The 23,572-nt window shown below is 41.5% G+C and overlaps 2 protein-coding genes across 2 annotated transcripts in view; one reads left to right on the forward strand and one right to left on the reverse strand.

Annotated features, from left to right (window-relative positions):
* Positions 1-23,572, reverse strand: part of LOC132789334 (uncharacterized) — a 26,342-nt gene continuing 2,770 nt past the window's right edge. Inside the window, exons 2-4 of the mRNA XM_060797273.1 lie at positions 578-738; positions 345-518; positions 1-282 (exon numbers count right to left, since the gene is read on the reverse strand). Of these exons, the coding sequence (XP_060653256.1) occupies positions 133-282; positions 345-518; positions 578-738 (485 nt within the window). The 3' untranslated portion in view covers positions 1-132. The remainder of the gene's footprint in view (positions 283-344; positions 519-577; positions 739-23,572) is intronic.
* The window catches only part of LOC132789333 (protein espinas), a 24,855-nt gene continuing 6,271 nt past the window's right edge, over positions 4,989-23,572 (forward strand). Inside the window, 4 exon segments of the mRNA XM_060797272.1 lie at positions 4,989-6,472; positions 19,613-20,192; positions 21,295-21,408; positions 21,765-21,893. Of these exon segments, the coding sequence (XP_060653255.1) occupies positions 5,343-6,472; positions 19,613-20,192; positions 21,295-21,408; positions 21,765-21,893 (1,953 nt within the window). The 5' untranslated portion in view covers positions 4,989-5,342.

A 23,572-nucleotide genomic window follows, 5' to 3' on the forward strand; every position in this document is an offset into this window, starting at 1 on the left:
TTTAATTTTTTTTATTTTTCTCGACTACAAGTTGATTTCGGTAATCTTAATGTGTGTTAATACTATGTTTGAATTTATTCGAATTTATTTTCTGTATTATTTCGTTTGAATTAAAAAATGTTTATGGGATTTTTAATCAGTAACTTCCAGAGTAGCAGTTGTAATAAAGCGGAGGACATTGTAAGCCAACCAATTTGCATTGATAACATAGTCACCCTTTCCAATCATGATTCCCGCACCTAACTCCTTCTGTAACTCCAGATGACTTATTATGATGTCATGCTAAAAAAGGAAGAGAACAATTAGATTAGAAGGTTATTGTAATAATTATTTGCGAAGCTCACATCAAAGGGACAAGAATGATTCAAATTGGAGAACGATTCGATGCGTAAGAACTTGAAGATCGCTTTGGCAAAAGGATTGCGCCGTTTGCTCACCATAAATTGGCATCCATCAATTTCGAACTGATAAATTGGCTGAGTGGACGCTGCAAGACGTCGCACTATTTCTAGACGAACCTGCAATTCAAAGGGCAGATAATATTAGGATTGACAATGAGAACTCCAATCGCACTTACCGTAACATTATTAACTGGTTTCTGAAGTAATCTTACCACCACGTTAAATTCTTTAACATTTCGACTTATTGCTTTTATAACACAACGTTCATAATAACAAAATGATGGATCGACAACTCGACATTTAAATCCAGTTACCCTTAGAATATTTCCACTTGTCACTGTGAGGATAGACAAATAAAAACTTGCATATATTATAAGTTTCATTTCTCTCGGGAAAGTGAACTTTCTGCTTGAATGTATGGGCGTGACATGAACGGTACTATTAGATTGCAGTTGGTATAATATAAAAATAATATTATAAGCAGTAATTAAAAATCAATAGACTCGCATTATATTATTTTAAAACAGATTAATGCAATCTGTTCAAAATCTGCAATCATGTGACGTTACTATCGTTATTGTGTTGCCATTTTAGCCGATTCTAACTTACTCTACGCGATTTGCACATTGTTTAGAAATTTTTGTCAAATACAACTACACATTTGACTAAACTTCAAAATCACCCATGAACTAAGGAACTTTAGATTTCAATTTTAAGATTAATGCTCATCATGGGCAAATTAATACTACTTCCCTTGCAATTTTGAAGCAGACAAATACAAGTTGTTAGCAAAACATTTGCTCATCTGCTGCTGACAGACTTTGTGGTATTATTGTTGTTGCTGTGTCAAAGTCGAAATTAAAAAAACAGAAACGCAATGACAAAAACAAACCTGACACCGCCCACCTGTCCTTCTGCCCCCCAAGTCTCGCCTCCCTCGAGCTGACGTTTGGCGCGTGAAAAAACGCGCAACGCATCAGCAGGGACGATGGCAACACTGACATCAACACCAACACCCAACACCATCACAGGCAACAGCAGCAGCAGCAGCAGCAACAACATGGGGAACACGAACAATGCTGCCATAAATAACAAAGGCAAATGTTGCGACACACTCGCGAGGGGAGGAAGCTGGGAAGAGACAGGTGCGGCATGGAACTGGTGCATGGGGAGAACTCTTGCCTGTCACTGGGGCTGGGTGAATGTGCCGTTAGAAGCGCAGCAACAGCAGCAACAGTCGTCGCACCATGACAAACAGACACGTTGCGGCCAGAGGGGGCGGGACTGGGTGGTGGCAAGAAAATATTTACAATCAAGTCGATTAACAAAAGGAAACCTTGTGACGCGCACTTTGAGTTCTGTACTGTTCTGTATTCCTCTTTTTTTTTTTTTTTTTTTTTTTTTTTTACTTCTGTTGCTGCTGCTTCTTGTTGGTTTTTTAATTAAAAATCAGTAGACCCACGCAGTAGGCAGCAGGCGACTCCCCCATTTTCGTCCCCATCCGTTACCCCAAACGATTCTTGCAACTTTTCCTCAACGACTGTCATCAGCGCCATTTTGCAAATCAACGCAATGATTGCGCCTGGTTGTTTTGTCATCACATTTCGTATACAAAAAACGAATATTTTTCATAAATATTATGGGGCTTCAACTGCTTCTTCTTCTTCTTCTTCTTGTGGCAACCGGCAGCAGTCGGCACTTGAGACTTTTGCCACATTTCCCCAGCAAGCAAACAGTTTTCAAGCAGCGACGTCATCATTAGGGCAACATTGCCGCCGCCTACGCAGGAAGCTGCAAACTGAAAACTGGAGACAAGAGCTTTTGCGTTTGGATGCGATTGTTTCGGCTCCCGCTGCTTTTTGCCACAACTCCAGAATTTACGCTGTGTGCTTATTGTCTTAAGAGCAGCTTCCCTGAACACAATATGTATGCATGGAGTATACTAGGGGATTGCCATAGGGCTTGGCTCTGGCTCAGTACGCACACTGTGCGCCTTTCATATGGAACGGATGAACGGATGTAACGGTGGCCTCATTGCGAGCGAATGACTGGCAATATGAGGCACAGTGGAGTAAATGTTTGCTCTAAACTAGATTTATAGTAAATAAACAATACGTTGAAATCCTTTTTCTTTAGACTTTTATCTTTTGTTCCATAAATACTTTCGAAACTAATTTCCATATCTGATATTCAAATGGAATGTAGTCCACTGTGCGTACTTTCTCTACACAACAATTGCATCGTTTTGAGGCACTGCTCCGCCTGCTGTTAGCACTTCAATTCCCCATTCTTATTATATTTTATGCAATTTTTCACTTTACGACTTTCACGTTGTTTATGCAAATAAGCGTCAAATGCTATTTGAATTCAACGAAAAGAATTACGTTAACGCGATTGTCAACGCCCAGGCTCGATATTGTGTTGTTTCCCTGAGATGCGAGCACGATTATGATTATGACAGTCACATACTTGGTAGAGAGATATACATAACATACATACATACGTAGTGGGGGATCAGGCGCCATGTTGTGTGCAGATGGAAAAGTTAATAACATGTCAAGAGTGAGAGAACGAGGCAGTTATCCCACAGTGTACGCGCACTAGCTTTATCCCTGTCTACCTTTCAGCTTGGACACGTGCAGGCAACAAGCCACACAACAGTTGTTGCTGTAGTTGCTGCTGTTGCTGCTACTTTTACAAAGTGTAAATTGTTTTAATACTTTTTAGTGCTTTATGACGCCATCTTGGTAGCGATAGCGTTGCTAGCGCAGCTTTAGCCTGCGTCAGCTGCGCCAAAGTGCGCTGCTCTGCTGACTGCTGACTGCTGACTCCTGGCACCAACTCTCTCACTCTCACTCTCGCTCACTCACACTGGCACTTACACTCTCACTCTCATTCCATCCGCTACTCTCCACTCCTAGTACTGCAGCGTACACGTGTAGAGCGCACGTTAAAATCTCAACTTTTACGACCTTTGCAGCGGCATCGCGGGGGACACTCGTTGGCAATGTCGTTTTGTCGTTGTCCTACGAATGTTTTTTCTCCGTTGTTTTACGTGTTTGTTGTTTTTGTTTTCGTTTTTTTTTTATTTTTTGTATGCGACGTTGACTTTTACCTGTTGCCCTTCCCCAGTCTATACTTAGCACAAATGGCAATTGTCAGAGATTCTGCACGTAGCAAACGCCTGTCACCCACCCCCCGCTAGCTAACTGCCAACTACATTTGGCTGACATTTCCAACAGCCAGCAGCCAACAGGCAACGACCAACATTCAACTGCCAACTGCCAACTGTGTGTCGCAGTTTTAATCAAAATTGTTTCGTTCTGCGCTTTCATTTCACTTCATGAATTGTTCAGCTGGAACTGTCAAATAAAGTTTTGACGCACTTTTTCGGTTATGGGCGTGGGCAAGAGGCGTGGCTTGTATTTGACAGTGCAATGCTGGTAATTAAAATACTTTCGCACTCGCTTTGTTTATGTTCCTTACTCTGCTCCCAGTTTTCCACAATTAGTTGCACATTTTTGGTTAATTTGTTCGCCCGCTCTACAAATATTTAACTTTGAACAACGCATACTAATTTATTTGCTTTTTGGCATTTTACTCTCATTACAGTTTGGCAAACAATTTGTGAATCATTTCCACTGCTGGATGGTAAAATGTGACCGCTCATTGGCAAGTTTGCAAAGTAAGTTATGTTTATATTAAATGGTCCACAAAAACCAAAGCTAAATCATAAAAGCATTGATTAGAAAATTAATGAAATTTAGAAAGTCGGAAAAGTTTCACTATTACATACGTGAATTATTACAGATGGCCAAGAGTGAAATTTCTTTGATTTTCTTTCGCCTTCATCGCGAGGTGTTTGTTTCATTTTCGTTTCCTAGCGACCCTTCCGGCTGATAATAATGATCGACTATGACGATGCTAATGTGGCAACAAAACGCCTAGTGGCATTAGGCTCAAAACTCGAAATTAAACTCGAGCTGAGCTGCTTGCTGTCTTTAAGTTCTCAGTTCCGCTTCACTCCTGCAGCTGTCGCTGTCTCTTGGGTTGATGAAATGGGTCAGCTCACTAAAGTGCTTGAAATGTGTCAAACAGCCTGCAGCCAATCAGGCAACCAGTAGCGCCTGCTTGACGTTCACGACTCACACCAATAACTTGTTAATAAGCGCACAGAATGCGGCCGCCAAACCAGAAATGCACTCAAACACCGAATATAAAAAAACTCATCAGCTCAATAACTCAACCCCCACTCAAATGTGCTCAGTGCTGACGTCGCGCCGGCAGCCGGCACCTGTTTTGTGTTCGTTTCCTCCACTGCACTTGCTCACTGTGAGAGCGAGAGAGTGAGCGAACGAATGAGTGGTGAGTTTCAGCCGGTGATCATCATCACCTGTGTTGAGTTTGACCTGCACCAACCTGTCTGCCTCGCTTGCTGCTGTTGATATTTGCGTTGCTCTCAACACAACAACAATAGCGCTCGCTTACGCTCTCTGTCTTTCTCTCTCTGAAGCTCTTTGCTTGCTGCTCAGATCGGGCTAACAACTTTCTACACGCGCCCAACGCGACTTCAGTTGTGAACGCAACTTCAAAGCGAACGGTTCGTTTGACTGCCGTGTGCGCGTTTTTGAAGAATCGCGCGCGTTTCTCGTGCGTTTTCTGCCGTTTGAGTCGAAGTGATTTCTCATTGATTTTGCGCACGTAATTAGAACAAACGGATTGGCCGTTAATTGCAGCTGACAGTAATTGCTGTGCATGCCGCATACCAGCATCGAACTGCACTTGCAACCGCGTTGCACTGTCTCCTTAATGTGTCAATTGATTTGTGATTGTGATTGACGCGTGTGCTGAGCCATTGCCCAAGAAAGGGGTGTGGGCCATGTGCTAATTGGCAACAGCAACATCAACAACAAGCAGCAACAGTTCCCATTTTAACCAAATATGTCCAAGTTGCTCTCGAAGAAGCACTGGTGGAAGAAGTGCCTGCCACACCACAGCGCACAACAAAATGCGGCGAAAAACTATCGCGAAGTCATCATGCACAGCGAATGCGCCTCCGTCTTGGCCATCACCGATATCAGCAGCTGCAGCACCACCAGCAGCAGCGGTAGTCCCAGCAGCAACAGTCTCAGCTGCGACAGTGCCTCAAAGAGTTCGCAGCCGGATGCGGGCAAGTTGTTTCCACGCAACATGCCCAGCATACGACGCAGTCGTCGCCGTTCCGCCTCCGGTGAACGCAAGGACGCAGCAGCAGCTCCTCCTCCTCCTCCTCCCGTGGCTGTCCCGGCCAAGCTTCCTCAGCGCAGTGGCCATCAGTCGCGTCTGTCGACGGTGACCAAATTGACGCCGCGCAAAATGAAGGCGAGCTGCTCCAAGAATCGCACCTTGCCCATCAGCAGCTCCAGCTCGCCACGATGTGCTGCCGTAGTCAAGGCAGCGGTAAAGACCAAAACGAAGCCAAAGCAACTTACGCTGGCACCCTACGACATTGCACTGGAGCTGCCGGCACAGACGAGCTTGGAGGAACCTGCTCCCAGTCTGGCCATGGCGCTGCACTCGCAGCAATCGAGTCTGATCAGCAGCGATCTTTCCAGTCTCGGTTGCAGTCCGCCGGCCAAGAGGCAGCAGGAGGAGCATTTCCATTCATCGGGCATCTCGTGCAACGGCGAGACGGACGATGATGTCGAGGTGGCGATGCTCACTGGCAGCCTCAGTGCGTCGCAGTTGCAACGCATGCAACAACAGCAGCAGCAACAGCAGCATAGACAAAGCATGCCACATGCCTCACAGTTGTTGCCACTGAATGCGTTGCGTAGTCTGAATGTTTGCCGGAATCGAAGCGCCGTCTGGCTACACAATGCGGATACGGAGCAGCTGCTGCGACGGAGCACGGAATCGCAATTGGAGATAGCAGGAGTCGGTGGCTACGTGAATGCGGCCATTGCTGATGATATACAATTAAGCGATATTGAAGAACAATTGGCCAAGTTTGATGGCCACTCAAAGGTGCCGCAACAGCAATTGGAACGAGAACGAGAACGCGAGCAACAACATTGCAAAGCTGCCAAAACGTGAGTTCAACTTTCCGAGTCTCAATCTCAATGGCCATAACTCTTTTGGCCAGAACCCTAAGATAAGCCACCAAATTGTGGCAGCAGCAGGTGGAGCGGGGCAGCGGGGGGAAATCGACTTAATTGGAGCGGCAGCCAAAAAGCCTAATTTGAAATGCGTTTGACGCGCTTCACATTCCAATTTCAAACTCAGCTCCAACTCAACTCCAATTCTAATTCCGATTTCAATTTCTGATAAACCTGTGGGAATATCTCAAAGGAAATTAACGACGATGACATGGGGAACATTTTACGAGTTGTATATAGAACAGTTTATGGGCTAGTTTAATGGCTCTTTAATAGCTTTATATGGGCCTGGCTTCTAAATGCTCGTAAAAGCTACCAGAATTGCCTGTCACATTGCTCTGTGGTGTGAGTTGACCAACAGATTCATTTACTACACATTCACTATAAATGTTTGTTTGTATTGTTGAGCTAACATTCAAATTGTTACAAATATCCTTTCGATTTACTTGTAGATTGTTTTTACTAGGAAATCGTAAAAAAACCGGATTAAAGCACAGTCTTGAAATAGAAATAAAGTTTCTTTAAGTTTCCAATTGTTTTAAAATTTATTGATTTTTATTATCCAGACTTTTACAACCTCGTTTTTATTTCAGTAGTAATATAAAATGTTTAATGAAGTTATGAATTTTAAAACTTGAATCTGCATTTAATTTAAAACTTTATTGAGGCGCGTTATTCATATAGAAATATCTTTACGCTTATTTACATTTTCAATTGCTTTAAAATAGTTTTGGTTTATCATAGAATCCATGATTTTTATAAGCCCTTTGTTTGAAATTCTACAAATTGTTTATGGAAGTTATGAATTTAATTAAAAGCTCGATTAAAGCAGAAGTCTTTAAATCACAACTGACTTGAAGCTTATTTAGATATTCAATTGTTTCAAACTAGATGTCCTTTAAAAATCCCAGCTTTCACAATATTTTTTTAGGTTTTTCATAAAAAAACCTCACAACGATTTTTGACGTTATATAAATAAACATCTTAAGATTCATATTGTGATAAATATTGTAATTCAATTTTGTGTTGTTTTAAGATATTTTGCTTTTTAAATTTCTGTCAATACTGTTTAGATTTTTTATTTAGGAAATACAACAAATAACAGAATTTTAATTCTAGTGCTAGAAAAGCTAATCGGCTCTTAAGTATTTGCAAATAAAAGAATATTTGGGTAAATATATCTTCGCTGTTTAGTAGATAAATCGATTGAAAATTCATGACACTTTATTGTTTTAATATCAGCCTTTAATCACATTAAGGACTCATTGAAAGTAATCTTCAGTGGAAATTAATTTAAACTTTCAAGTCTTGCCACATGCCAACAGAACAGAGAGTTTCATATTTCCAAGGCAAGCTGCTTGCCCCAAGCAGGCAAATAAACAACAATGTTGGTACTGAAAGGGCGTTATTAATGCACGGCTATTTGCAAAACTGACACCAAGAGTTATTTATCAAACAGCTCAGTTCAGTTCAGTTCAGTTCAGCACGTGGCATCCACAAAGAGGGACGAACAACTGCTCTCGAGCTAGCCAGACTTGAGACTTCAGAGTGCAGGCTGTGCCTCATTGAAAATCCTGTTGTCAAGTTTTGTTAACAGGCAAATGAATTGCATGCAACTAAGTGGCAACAGCAGTTCTCAAAAGTGGCCCAGACTTAAATAAGTTGCCACAACTTTCGAGGCTCCAACATCGCCTCGGACCTTCCTTAATTCCCTCTTCGCATTTTGCATCTTCTGTTGTCATTTTGTACGAACTCATTCTTTGTTCACGTAAATTCCATATGTCATTTTAATAACCTCTTGCTTAAGGATGCCCTTCGTTAAGAGGCCGCCTTCTGATGCATTGAGACCTCTGCGTTTGCCACATGACTGCACACACATCACTTCCCATCCTATCGCATCGCATCGCGTCGTTAAGATGCAAAGATCCCGATGTAGCATCCACACTCTCTAAAGATGTGAGCTTCATTTATCGCATCATTTGCAGTAGCTGAAAAATCTTTTGTTAGCATGCCACATTGCACTTGCCCCTTGCCAACAACTAATTTATGCCTCGACAGAGTTGTGAAATTGTGAACAGGTAAACTGGCGATATTCATAAATCTGTCAGCTGCTTAATTAGATTTCCGTTTAATGACTCTTGGCCTGGTCATAAAGAACTGATTGAAAGGGCCACTTGCCACTTGCTCGTGCTGCAAAGTGTTGCATAAATTTGCCAGCTGATAAAATCAAAAACGTGCCACGAAATTCGAGCTGCCTGCGAATGCTTCTATTTATGTATTTTCATTGAGCCCTGCATTTCATTCGATTTCTTTTCACTTTATCTCTCATTAGCTTGGCATGTTTTTCATCCTCCAAATGAATTCATGCGACTCATTAGCACACTGGACACTGGCTCCTATTGAATTTCCATTGACTACGGCTACTTAAAGTGTAATTAAGCGAAGCAGCAGCACCAGCTACGGCAGCTCGATCGGCACTTTGCATTGGAATTTCTGTATTATAGTAGCGAAATGTGTACAATAAAATATAAGTACTATATAAATAAGCTACGTGGTAGAGGAATGGGAATGGAGCTAATGGAGCTACGAGTGACTCGACTCGACTCGACTGGTTGCCTTTTTAGCTGGGTGGTCTTTGGTTGGCGGCAAGGCTTATCGTTTTACGATTTGCTTTGATTTAAAAAGCGGAGCCAGGCATTTGATTTTAATTGCATTCGATGTGCGCTCAAAGCGCTGATGATATATGGCATTTTAATTGAAATGGCGAAAGATGGAAGAGAGGGGCATGGGGAGTGGGGATTTGCAGACATATCAAATGACCGCCCCCCAAAAATAGAAAGAAGCGTAACGCAAATAGTTTTCTTTCTTGCAATTAATTTTTTATTTTGGCTTTCTAAAGGGGCGTATGAGTAATTTTTTATTCTTTCTTTATTATTTTGCACGCGGGGCGTTCACATTTGTGCATTCCTTAACTGTCTGCCATTTATCAGCTGTGATTGGCGGCTCAACCTCCACTTTTCCCACCCGACGAAGTAAAATTTCAATTACGCATATTTCATAATTGCCTCTTCTTGTTTTTACGGCCAATCGTAAAACGAGACGTGCCACAATCATCAAAACTAGCAAAGCTAGCAAAATAAATGGGAGGACTAGAATTGATGCCAACACGCTTCAACAATTAAAGCATAAATTTCTACAATGCCTCGAATCACATTTTGGCCAAAGCAACACAATGATGATGATAACTTAATGGGCGTACCGTTTTGGTCCGCTTCTCGTCTGGCTGGCCAGGTGTTGAGGTTGATGTAATGCCCGTCAGCGTTTTGGGCTACAATTTATTGCATAACAGCGCCAGAACCAATAAAATACATTAGCCGAAGAATGACAGAAATTTACAAGTGAATAGAGCGACAGTCAGCGACGACGAGCAGACAACAAGTTGGCTGATTGATTTTGTTGGCTTTGGGAAATTCAATTTAAAATACACACAAAAATCAATCAAAAATGCTGCGAACAAGTCACTGAAGCAGCACGGGCAATAATTGGCAAAAAAAAAAAAAAAAAGAAAAGCAAAGTCAAAATGTGTTTATAAAAATCAAAAACCGCAAATGATATTAGCGTTGAGCTGGGAAGGAAAGAGAGCGGGTGTTAAGCAGTAAACAGGAAAATTGAAGGGCGTTGCTGTGAGCTTATTATGTTTCCTGTTCCTTGATTATTGTTATTACAGTCTGTCTACTTCTTCTAACTGCCCAGGCCAGGCCAACACATGTATCTAGACGCAATTTAGTGGCCATAAGTCAGTCAAAGGTCGTGGCTTGTTTAGTACGTGTATCTCGCAGATAAACGCCGATTATGCGGCTATTTTTATGCGGCGGCAAAAGCGACTGAGAAACGAAAATAAAGAAACAAAAGAATAGAGTCGAAAACCAGTTTTGTGGCCACTTTTGTAATCAACGTTTAATTGAAAATTGAGGTAAGGCATTAAGCGAAAATTAATTAATTTAATGGCCATCATTTTGTAATACAAAAGCCCAGCACTTTGCCAAATCAAAAACATACATTCAAGAGAATAAATAAAGCTGTTGGCTGTTTGCTTCTCGCCCACACTTAAAATTGGGCCCCCGCATTATCAACTTGAGATTTGTGGCCAAAAAGTAGCCAAATGTTTTGGCCCGAGGGCAGCGCCAGCAATTAACTGAGAGTAATTGCAGTCGTAAATTGATTTGTCATTGCATTTAAAATCTGAATCGATTAATCTTTAAATCAAAATCTATGAATCTATAAATAAATGCTTATTAAGGCAGCCAACTCTCTTTTTTTCTGTCCGTCCGTCTGTCGAATAGAAATTTCATGCAAATTCTTTGATATCACGGCAAAGTGGAACAAATGTCGTCTAAACCATATTTCAGCACTTTTACGCGAATTGTGAAAGTGTCGAAATCGAACTGGAATCACAGCCACGCCACAGCATGCCACCTCAGATCAGCGCAGACCACCGCATACCACACCGCTCCGCACCGCACACACACCTTTCCACCCGCACGGTAGCCGAAAAAAGATCTCGAGTTGAAAATCGTGATTTTCTTGAAATGTTTCTGCCACTTTGCGGACATCGTTGTGAGCCTAGATTTCACGTAAAAATTGTTAACAGCAGCTGCGCACAAGACTCTTCCTTCTCTCTCTTCGTCTCTCTCTCTCTCCCTCTCTCTGTAGGCCTGGTCAAAAAGTGCAGTCTAATGCCGCTGAGATCGTTGCATTTGTTATTCAAGTCTGCGCGTTCGCATCACAATTAAGCTGAAGAAACATGTGTAACTCCAACTCGAGTACGAAGTTAACAGGCAGGTCAACAGCGACGTCTTCGAGTGACGCCCACGCGGTCGGTACTTGCCGCTGCAACTGTTGCAAGTGGCACGTTAATGAGCCCCGCAAAGTTGTTGCACTTGATAAATTGCGCAAAATGGACAAAAAGAAAACACAGACGTACTACGAATTATGGCCAGAAAACTGGGCGAGGAACTATGCTATGCTACGCTATGTGCGCGTCAACTAACGGCATTTTGTTAACAAGAAAGATCCTGTTCACTAATTCCTATTCAGAAGTGCTCGAGATCTGCGCTTCAGGCTTCATTAGCCAGCGTATGACTTGGACAAATAGTAAAAGTTCCCAACAAGTTGCGATGGCTGGCTTCCTGGTTGTCTGGTTAACTGGCTGCTGTGCTGTGCTGTGGCTGCTTTGGCTAATGCGTTGCACTTGCCTTAGAGAGATGCTCGCGTATGCGTATGATGACTTAATTGCGCATTTTAACAGACAAACCCAGACACCGACTGAGCGAGAGATGCAGACATCTGGCCTTTGAAAGAGCTGTGTTTTGACAGGCGACGATTAGACTCGATTCAATTCTGTTCCCTAGCATCTTTTGGTTAATTGAAATGTTGCTGTTTGTTTGATGTCCCACACACATACAGAGACAGCTGCACGAGTGCATTAACAGTTAACAAGGAAATGCAATCGGAGTAATGCGGCATTTCAAAGTGTGCTCAAGTTAATCCTTTTATGCCTCACTGCACAACTTGCACAACGACTGTGAGAAAGTATTGAAAGTATCTTTCACTCAAAGTTCTATTGCGAGTCGAGTTGTATGTGTGATGCATATGATGCCGTCATTAATTATATGCCACACTTCCGTTTGGCCTGGCCCCCGGCCATGTTGCAAGTGCAACACACATCACACGAAGCGCATCCAACCCATTTGGTCATACTTGGCTGACCCGAGTTGTTGCTTCTAGCTTCATGGTCAGCTGCCTCTTGTGTCGCGTTGCAACCACAAGAACAACGGGGTTGGCCTCCAGGTTCTTCTGCCGCAGGGTTGAGCCTAGCTGTCGCATTTACTTCTTTGCATTTTGTATTTCTTTCTTTTTTTGGTAATTGTCGCGTTTTGTTAGGGGTCGCAACCAGTTTCCAGTTTCCCACGTTACAACAGGTTGTGGCACCTGTAAAGCGCCTCAGTCTCAGTCTCAGTCTGAGTCTGAGTCTCAGTTCAAGTTCCAGACACATCCATCAGCGATGATGTTATACGCTTCGTTGATTTGCTGCCAGCGTTTGTCATACGAGACCAGACAATAAATTTAATGGCATTTTCTGTCTGTGTTTTTGTATCACTTTCTTGTTGTTGTCCGATTTCTTTTCTTCTCGTTTCTACGAAAATTTCTTATTTACTGTGTCAATTATATTTATTTTCGTTGCTGCCCATCTATAACAATTTTTCTGCTTTGCTTTTTCATTCTTAATTTAATCAACTTTGCTTTGCTTTTTATTTCTCTTTTTTTAATCTTTTTGATGTGCTTTAATTTGATGTGAAGCCAACACAATTACATTTATCATCATCGTCACATCAGCAGCACAGCATCTCTCGCTTCTGTATTATTTTTCCTCTATCTCAACTCATCAAATTAAAGAGAAATATCTAATTTATGTCTAAGAACTGTGGGAGTTTTCCAGCCACGAAATCTACACGTACTTTTCAGTTCGCATATCATTGCCACCCAATCTACAGCAATTACATACTAAGCTGAGAGAGCTGGCTTCCAATTGTCTTTGGGGAATGGGAACTAACTGCCATTAATTTAATAAGACTTAAAAGCAGCAGTAACGTTTGTTTTTTTCCATACCAAATTGCCAACTAATTGGCTAACTATTTCACAGCTCAAAAAAAGAATAAAACCAAACTGAAACTATTCATTATAATCCAGTTTATTTGATAGTTTCATTGTTAAAAATATAGACAAAGAAAAAAACTTGGCAATCAACTTGGTGAAACATGAACTTGAAACTGAATTTCATAGATTGAATTTGGTATTCGAATTTGAAAAAATGTGGAGTTTGTGAGGGGAGATTGAATTACAGCAGAAGAACAAGAACATTTTGCATAAATTAGAGCGAAACACATGCAACATGGAAATCGCTGAAACGTGTCCAAAGTCGCTGACAGGCAGCCAGTGGCATACAGTGGCGCATGCAGCATTGGGGGCATGGGGCAAGGGCAGTGTTCTTGTTCTCCGTCTTGTTCTGGTTGCAGTGGTTGGAGTCCGCATAAAATTATCCAAAAGCTGTTAATAACAGAGCGAGACTGCGAATCGGGGAATCGCGCTCAACAAAAACTCAACACACGGCGAATCGAAACGACTCGATTTGAGTCAAGTTTAGAGAGAGAGAGACTAATGCCACATGGTGCATGCAACAACGCCGACACTCAAGATGCGGTTCTCTCCCTCTTCTTCTTCTGCAGTCAGATTAATTATGCATTTTAGCCAATGTTGTTGACTATGCTGAGATGCTGCTGCTGACGCTGTTGATGCCAAAGCTGATGCCGATGCTGATGCAGCAGTTGCTACATGTTGCGACTGCGCAAATGCAGCTTATCGGCAACTTGCGCCTAGGCTGCTGCTGCTGCTGCCTGTCTAACGGCACTCTTGCACTAAATCACTCGCGGTACTTAAAGAGGCGTTGCTGTTGCTGTTGCTGCACACACAAAACTTGTGCAACGGGCTCCAGTTCAGCTACAGGTTGGCGGCCCATGAAGCACTCAAATGTTAGGCGCAGACAGGCAACAAACAACACAACTAACAACGCACACAAAATGTGTGCATGCTCATAAAAAATGCATAAACTTTTGAGCGACATCAACACGTGTTGCACACATACAGCCCCAACCATAGACGTGGTTGCATGTACAACGCTTATCGCTGCTGTTGTTGTCGCTAGACCATTGTTCGTGTGTGACGTAAACTCAGTCAAATGCAGCAGTTGCCCCCAAGCCAAAAAAACTATACAACACAAAAACATTTTTTTAAATATTATACGCTCGCTTTTTACTACTGCAACTGGTTCCGTTTATTTTTTAATTTTTTGACAGTCAACATGACCCCGCCCACTTTGGGGGCATTTCGGCAAGACAATGAAAGACGGCGAGAAAAAGATAGACTATAAAAAACAGAGAAACACGCAACAAGGTCAGAGCACTGCGACTAAGGTTAAAACTGTGGCTTAGACTAAGGCCAGCGATTTCGTAATGGGTCTAGAAAGAGAGCGGGAAGGAGGGAACAAAGGAGGGAGGGAGCAGAAGTAGCCTGCTTTGACACGCCCACAGCACAACATTTTAATTTAACAGCGTTCGATTCTGGAGCAGCCCCCACACTGACGAGGCGTGCTCCATGAAATCTTCTTAAATGGCAGCTACGATCTCTTGAAAGATCGTGTGCTACGCCATGCAGATAATACAGGGATTGGGATTCAGTTCGAGCTTTGGCATTGGCCTTCGAATTCTCATAGTCTTGGCTAAATTGGGAGCTGACGTTTATCTTTTGACCAATTGTGAAAGTAATTTAATGCGGATTGATTCGGTGGCTGCTCCTATCTCTCTCTCTCTCTCTCTCTCTCTCTCTCGATCTATCTCCCTCTCTTTTTTTTCAATTACAAAGAATTGCATGTTTCGTTTTAATTTCCACGTAGTTCAATTGCCGTCTCAGTCTCCTTCTCCTTCTCCGTCGCTGCGTGTCGTAGTGCACTTCTTTCTGGGAAACTGGTCGTGTGCCTAAATGATTTTGAACCAGTTACGTGTAACTGCTGCTCCTCCTGCTCCGACTCCGACTCCGTCTACGACTGCTGTTTCCAGTTCTGTGGAAACTGCGTGTCTAAAATTTAATGAAATCGCGGTAATATCCAATAGGAAAGAAAGCAACATTGAAATGCATTCGCGTTGCTTTACTTCAAATGCCCTGCCAATCAGCCTCGATGTTATTTCTGCTGCTGCTGCTGTGGATAATTGAGAGATATTATTATTAGCTATGTTAGGCGGCACGGCATTGGCATTTTGAATTGAACGTGCCACAACTGCTGAAATGTTGCCTAATGAGCTATGAATTGAGTTGCATAAGACTACAAATGCTCAAATTAACTCGATGAGTCAATCTTGAATGCAGCACAATGGCTTTGAGTGTTACGGATTAAACGGATAAGTCAAATTTTATATGCATATAACTCTATATGCATGTCAAAATGAAGAAATTAGTCTCAAAACAGTTTACAATGAGTGAGAAAAAAGCAATTAAAGCAGGACAATTGTGAAGCAAAATGACTTCAAGTGTTTCAGATAATACGGATAAGTTAAATTTTTTTTGAATACAATTATGTTTAAAATGCAGAAATTAGTCTCAAAGCTGTTTACAATGGGTGAGAATTGGAAAGATGTAATTCGAGCTGCTTAAATAATTCAATTGTTAATTAAAGAGCATATATAAATAAGTTTATCAAATAATACGGATAAGTTAATTTTTTGATGACTAAAATTATGTTCAAATGCAGAAATTAGTTTTAAAGCTGTTAACAATGAGTGAGAATTGCAAAAAATGTAGTTTAATAAACCAATTTTTAATTAAACAACTTAAATAAGCTTAAAAACGAACCGTTTTCATTATCCGAAAAATCTAATAAATTTTTCTGTTGATTTCATCGCCTAGCAAACGGTAATATTTTATTTTTTTTAATAATGATAATTTGGGGATAAAATAATGATATCAAAATATCTATATGAAAGTATTTTTAATAAAATGCGAATATGTAACTTCCTTTATATGTATAAGTTAAAAAAAAACTGTTAAATTTTAATGTTATTTGTAGCGTGTAAATATTAGCAAAGGGGAAATATTAAACTAATAATGATAAGTGTGGATAAAACTGTAAGATATCAATAAGAAAGCTGTGAAATGTGCAATGTATCATGTAGACTAAAGACCCAACTGGAGATTTTTCTGTCATTAAATTTGACAGCAAATGTTCATTAAAAAAAAAACTCAGTTAAGCTGCTCACAACGTTGCAAACTTGTTTCTTGATTCTATTGCCAACTAAATGTATTTGCCATTACCATTAGCAATTAATGGCCAGCAACTTTTAATTATTGTGACGCGAAAGCATCAAGGAAATGACAAACATCAGGCAAAATAAACTGAAAATCTTCTTAACCCAAATTTATGCATGTGTCAGAGATGTGACCATAGTTGGTCAGATGCATGTCGCATTTTGGGGCAGCAAATCAAATTGCATGCCGCATAGAAAATCAAGCGTCAAAGAGTCAACAGGTTTTGTTTTTCGGATTTTGTTTTGTTTTGATTTTGGCACGAAAAAGAGAAAACCAGCCAGACAGTAAATCGCCTTAGCCTGGCCAAGAGCTGAGAGTGTCTGCCAAGCCTAAAGCTGCTGCTACTGCGAATATGTCCATACAATCTGAGCCGTATTTGGCAAGGCGGGCTTGGTTTTTGAGATTTGATAGATTTGCTAGATTTGGTCGATTTGAATTGGCCACTGTTTTGCTGCTATCAGAAGTCAATCAACAGTCGCCCAATTCATTTGTGACAGATTATGCCTTGACTTTGTTTACGGCCTCAGACAATGATGACTGTGGACAATCGACGAGCGATTTAGAAAGCATGTAACAGCACGTTGCCAGCCAGCTTTTGATTGATCGCACGCAGATTGTTGAGGCAGACAGGTCTCTGAATACTTTTGGCACACAAAACAAATGAATTTGCATTCGGAATAACTTTCACTAAGCGCCCCACGTACAACGCACGGCGCACACAACAAACTGCCCATCAAAATGGCAGCTCGCTGCTCTCTGTTAAACTACATTAGCGTGTTAATGATTGTGGCACTGTCCATCACTCACTTGCAGCGTATGTTTACTTGCCACATGCCACTTACTGCCATACTTAGCACTTGCAGCAGCAGCAGCCCATTCACTTTTGCGAGCCCATTAATTTGGCTTAGCCAGCGAAAGGGTCAAAAAATGCGTCTTGGCCTTGTTTGTTATTGTTGTTGTTGTTATTGTTGTTGTGATGCAGCTTTTCCTTAACTTTTTCATTCATTGTTGTCAATTTGCATAAATTTACAAGTTATGCTGATAAATCGGTTAGCGAGCTGGCAAATTGCCGTCCAACTTTTCAGTTACTATTTCCCACATTGATTAGGCCAACTTTGGACTGCTGCTTTGTTGCTTTGTTATTCATGCTCCAAATGTTGTGCAATTTGATACCAATCAAAATGCTCTATGAATGGAAAAAAAGCAGTCGGACAACAAACATGTATTGCAGCTCATCTTTAATTTCAGTTAACAAAACGCATAAAGCACTTGGCGTTAACGCACACAAATGACTTTAATTATACAAAAAAATTAAAAAAACATACTAAAAACAAAATTGTTGCCAGCGGCTAACAAAATGAAAAAAAATATAAAAAAGGCAAATTAAAACTGAGCCGAGTTGAGGTGCCATATGCAGCCGCTGTTGGAATTTCTAAATTGTTTGCTGGTGTTGCTTCTGCTTGGCTGCATAATCGCCGAATCGAGTCGATGCGGAGTGAAAGTACACAGAAAGCAGAAAGAAGATTCCACTGCTGGCCACTACTGGTTGAGGCTTTAACTTTATACGAGTACGAGTTGCTGCTGATGGCCACATGCTGATGGCCGCAACAAAACATGCGCTGGCAATTTCAAAATTTCATAAATTGGACAGCAACACGCATGCGCAGCAGCTGCAACTGCAACTGCCACAGCAACGGCAACAGCAACAGCAACTGCAACTACTGCAACTCGTTTGCAATTGCAGTCAGAACGCATTAGAAATGGCCAAAACGTTGAATTCGAATGAGTTTCGTATCTCAGCTGGCTAATTGCAAATGGAGTTCGAGTTGTGTCAGCATTCATCATACTCATATGCATATCCGTATGACTACTCCCATTAGTTGATGGCGGTGCAACGTATTACGTATGATCAATTTTTAAGCTTACAAATTAACATGCCACATGTGGCATGCCAGAAAGCGGGCCAAGCAATTGCAATTTGGCACGACAAAATTGCCGCGGCGGATGTGTGAAGCTCGGCTTAAAATATTAATTATTATTGCAATTATTGTGTGGTTATTATGTGGTGATTGTATAAAATAAATATATACAAAACACATAAGAAATTAATTTAAATAAATAAATAATAAAAATATTTGAAGTAAATTAAAAATCGCAATCATAAAAGAGGCGAGGCGGATATAAGAAGCATATCACAATGTTTTCTACAATTATTTTGATGTTATTATATGTTGATTATGTATATAGTATATATATGCAAAGAAATAAGTATATTAAATTAGTAAACAAAGGAGATCTTTAAATATAGAAATTATAAGACCTTGCAGAAGAAATAATTAAATTATTTAACATAAATTTAATTAACTAAAGCATATATAAAAGAATATGATAAGGATTATTATTAATATTCTATGTTTATTTTCTAAATAAATGTATACGAAATAAATAAAACAAAAGTATATACTAAAGGAATCTAGGCGAATATGAGAAGCGCAGCTTTAAATATGAATGGTTATTATAAAAAATAAAGATATGATAGCCAAACAATGACTTAAAGGCAGAACATAGTTAAAGCTTCGCTTTTTGTATACAATAGTCAATTTAAATAAAATAGGCAATATAAATAAAAATATATCTAATACATTCTTGTCAAATAATGCGTCACTTTTCTCTGGAAATGAAATAGGGTTACGGCAAACAAAAAGCAGTAAGAAGCAGAATATCAGCAAACAATTATCGTAAAATTTACTTAATGAAACTTGAAATCACCCAACTATTATAATTTTAATAATTCCATAGCCAGTTTCATTTGAATAATATATTTATTATTGCTTTGGAGGTATGAAATAATTTTGTATAGGTTTCTTTTTCTTAGCATTGTGAAGGAAGCAATAAAGCATGTGCAAAATCTCAATATTAGCAATTGGAAAAATACTCTAAATGAAGTGAAATTTTTTACATAATAAGTTTAATAATCTATTCGAGAAATAACTAATAAATATAAGCTGAAGGCCTTCGTTGCCATTGCTTTTCCAATAGCGTTAGTATTAATTTTAATTATAGCTAACCTTTTAAATAAATAATAACAAATAAATATACCTAAAATATATGTATATAAGCTTTTACTAAAGTGTCGCTTTCCCAATCTTTCAATTGCAGCATCCAGCCAGACAGCAAGTACAAGCCCACTCCAGCTCCCCGCACCGGCACCAGCTCCACAAATCCCAGTTGCAGCACCTCAACCGCACAACACCGCAAAATGCAACAGCCCGGCAGCAGTTACTACACGCAAACGGAAAGTGAGCTGTTGCAACTAGAGGCTGGCGGTGGTGCGCCCTTTCCGCCACATCGTGGCGACCAAACGCTGCTTGCATCCACATCACAACAGCAGCAACAGCAGCAGCAACAATCTGGTGGCAACAGCCAGGCGACAGTTGCAACAGCCACATGCAACAATTTGGATGCACCATCGACGGCCAGCAGCAGCGGGACACCAGCGCATTTTGTATCGCCGCTGCAGAGACGCCATTGCCAACCGCCAAATCATTTGCCACTGAACTCGGTGGTGGCATCGCCGCTGCGCACCGCCAGCTACAAATCTGCGGCAGCCACAGCCAGTGTCTATCATCATAGCCACCATCAGCAGTTGGACTTTCAGCGCAACTCGCAGTCGGACGATGACAGCGGCTGTGCGCTGGAGGAGTACACATGGGTGCCGCCGGGTCTGCGGCCAGATCAGGTGAGGAGGCGAGAGAGACGGGGCATGGGGCATGGGGCAAACCTCTGACAGGGCGTGCCAATGGCAACACATATAGCAATTTGTCACAACTAATTAGGTGAAATCAAAAGTTTTGCCAACGGGGTGCAATTTCCATGTGGTTTTCGGTTTCCATTTTCGATATTCGTTTTCGTTTTCATTTTCGTTTCGTCCGCTTTGATTTTGGCCACCTGCTGTGGTTCATGGGCTGGACTCTTGCTTTCGTTTTTTACGTTTGCGTTTGCGGTGTGTGGAATCCAGTTCAATGCCTGGACAGTGACCACATGCAGCACGTTTAAGGAAATGCAGCGACAACTTTAATTGCGGCGCGCTAAGCGTCTTTTTTTTTTTGGGCATTTGGAAAATTATCGCTCCAAATCGATTGGCAATCGATCGAAAGCGAAAGCGTTTTGTAATTAAATCGCTGCCGCATTTGGCTGCAATTAGACCTGGTCGAGACCTGGTCGACGTTGTCGTCGATGTTGTTGTTGTTGTTGTCGGGGTGGTGGCCCAAATGACGTTTAGCCAACGAATTGTAACGAAACGAAAAGGAAAAGCCGCTTACATAATGCAAACAGAGAAAAACGCTGGGAAACAAAAACTGCATTGATTTTTTTGGTTTTTTTACTTTTTTGTGGCTCTTTCGGCTGCATGTTGCAGGCAGCATACTGTCTGCATCATGACTTTTGCGACATTTTCCACTTTCGCACGTTTCACATCAATTTTTGTAGCTGTTTTTTGCGATGTTGGCCACGATGTTGTCGTGGTCCAGCTGTGGGCGTTCATTGTTGTTTTTTCGCCAAGTTAGTGAAAGCGTTTTGTCACTTTGATTAATTCGTTATGAGTTGTCAGTCCGTCTATCTGACTGTCTTCTCACAACGAATTAACATGATGTCACGAAATGGCCCTGTCAAATGGGTCAATAAAGTTGGCTAACTAATGAGAAGGGGACTGGGGAGTTTTAGCCCAAGTTTAAGTGACAGCTTATGGCAAATAACTGCAGTACTTTAGACCACTTTTGCTTATCCAACTCTCTACTTTACTCTCTCTACTTTACTCTCTGCTCTGCTCTGCTCGTTAACAGGTTCGCTTGTACTTCAGCCAGTTGCCGGACGACAAAGTGCCCTACGTCAACAGTCCTGGGGAGAAGTATCGCGTGAAACAATTGCTGAACCAGCTGCCGCCGCAAGATAACGAAGTGAGTATTAGCCAAAAGAGCCAAAGCACCAGGCCAAGAGGGAGCACTCAATAGCAATGGCAATGGCGATGGCAATGGCGATGGCGACAAAAGCAAGTTGAAGCATAAAAATGCAGTTAATGTTGCCAAGTTGTAAAAAAAAAGAATCGCGTATATTCAGACAAAAAACAACAAAAGGAAATGGAAAACTGAAATAAATTTGTATAAAAATCAAAGCACGCCCAACGCCACGCGAAAAGGGGCGAGATTAAAAAAGTTGCCATCGCTGTGTTGCCTTTTTGAGTTTGCTGTAAAAGAGATTTTAATTAAAATTTACAATACAAAAAACTTGCTCCTTCTCTTGCCCCATGTTGCAGGTGCGCTATTGCCACTCGCTAAGCGACGAGGAACGCAAGGAGCTGCGCATCTTCTCGGCCCAAAGGAAACGCGAGGCTCTGGGACGTGGTGCGGTGCGATTGCTGTCCGATGAAAGGCCCTGCAAGGGGGTAAGTTGTACTCTCGCAAGTATTTCATCTTAATTGTGAGCACAAAATTTGCATTTTATTATGCGCAACAAAAGACTTTTCCTTCCCTTTCAAGATGGCGAGTTTCGATTTCATATTTTCGCCAGGCCAAGGCAAAAGTTTTGCGCAAAAGTTTGACAGGTCCGGGGCCAGGTTGCAGCTAAAGAAATCCCTTTATATATATTATATATATAGATATATGTATATACGTGGGTGGCTCCCAAAAAAAGTAGAAAAGGAATTGACAATGGCGCCTGACAGAAACAATAAGCGAGCCAGCTAACGATGGGGCGATGGTTGAGGCAAGAACTGAAGGCACGTTGCAAGTTGGCAGCATTTCAAATAAAAGATGACAAAAAGATTTCATTAAGTACACTTTTAGCAAACGGCAACGGCAAAGTGCTGCAAGAAAATGAAAAACGTTGTTGCAAAAACAATTGCAGCAACTTTGCTCGCTTGCTCGCTTGCAACACAAAGGCTGCGACTCCAACTTCAACTACTACGACTGTTGCAAGTTGATGTTTTCGTCTGAGCCGGGGTGAAAAGTGAATGTGCACATAACACAGAGAAAACTGTGCAACGCAGTGAAATGGCACTAAAGCACAATGCTTGAAGTGGCATAAAATAGTAGCTGTGGCAGTGGCAGTGGCCGTGGCAGTGAAAGCTACCCTTTCAACCTGCCACTTTTGCTATCTCCCTTCGATTGTCCTCGCACAAAATTTGCATTGTTATTAGCTGGCAGTGCTGAGTCCCGAGTTCCAAGTCTCGAGTCTCGTCTGGTGCGTGCTGGCTAACCAACTTCAATATCAACTCCCGCTTCAAGTTGTACTGCAACTGACACTGCATCCTCGTAGCTGGCCAGTCTAGGAGTCTGGTTGTCTGGCTGTCTGGCTGTCTGCCTGCCACAGATAGTTGTGCAGCTTGATTTTATTGTGTTCACATTCGCCACTCGTAAAACTTATTAAAAAGTTTATGCCGCATGCTGCCACGCAGCGAGCTGCGCGACTGTGTCTGTGTCTGCAACGTGCCGCAACTACTTCGACTACATGCAACGTCCATTTGTCCATTTTGGCTGTGGCATCTTCAACTTCAGTCATAGTTTGAGCTTGAGCTACGTGCGTGGGCGTTTTGCCCCAAGATGCTAGAGAGGTGTTTGCCGCATTAAAGTTGGGGCCAAGTTTTCAGTGATTTCGTTTGTTTTGGCTTTGCGGACAGCCCAAATTGGCACGAAAGTTGCATTTATTACGCTTTGCCACATCGACTTTTATGGCCAGAACTTGCTGCCTGCAGTTTCGAGTTCATTAGTCGCTGCGACCGTGTGAAGTTTCCAATAAGTTTCTGTGTGGAACTCATGTTTAATGTCAAAGTGCAGCTAAATATTTGAGTTCATGTGTTTGATCAATGATTGTCGGGCCAAGGGTCTTGCATTATTTATGACCGAAAGTTGCCAAAGAAAGTGTCATTAACGAGCGAGTCTCAGTATGATGAAATTATTGTATTTGTTTACCACTCTAAACATTTCTTACTAAATCAATCAGTGAGCTAATGAGCAACAGGTGTTCACTATTTCGGTAGCCAATCAACAAGATTAAGTTTGATTAAACATTGGCAAGCCGCATAAAAAATGAGATAACATTCGACTGAGACTGGTTTTAAAATGC

Source organism: Drosophila nasuta, chromosome 3 (genome assembly GCF_023558535.2).
Source record: "Drosophila nasuta strain 15112-1781.00 chromosome 3, ASM2355853v1, whole genome shotgun sequence".
Taxonomy (NCBI): Eukaryota; Metazoa; Arthropoda; class Insecta; order Diptera; family Drosophilidae; genus Drosophila; species Drosophila nasuta.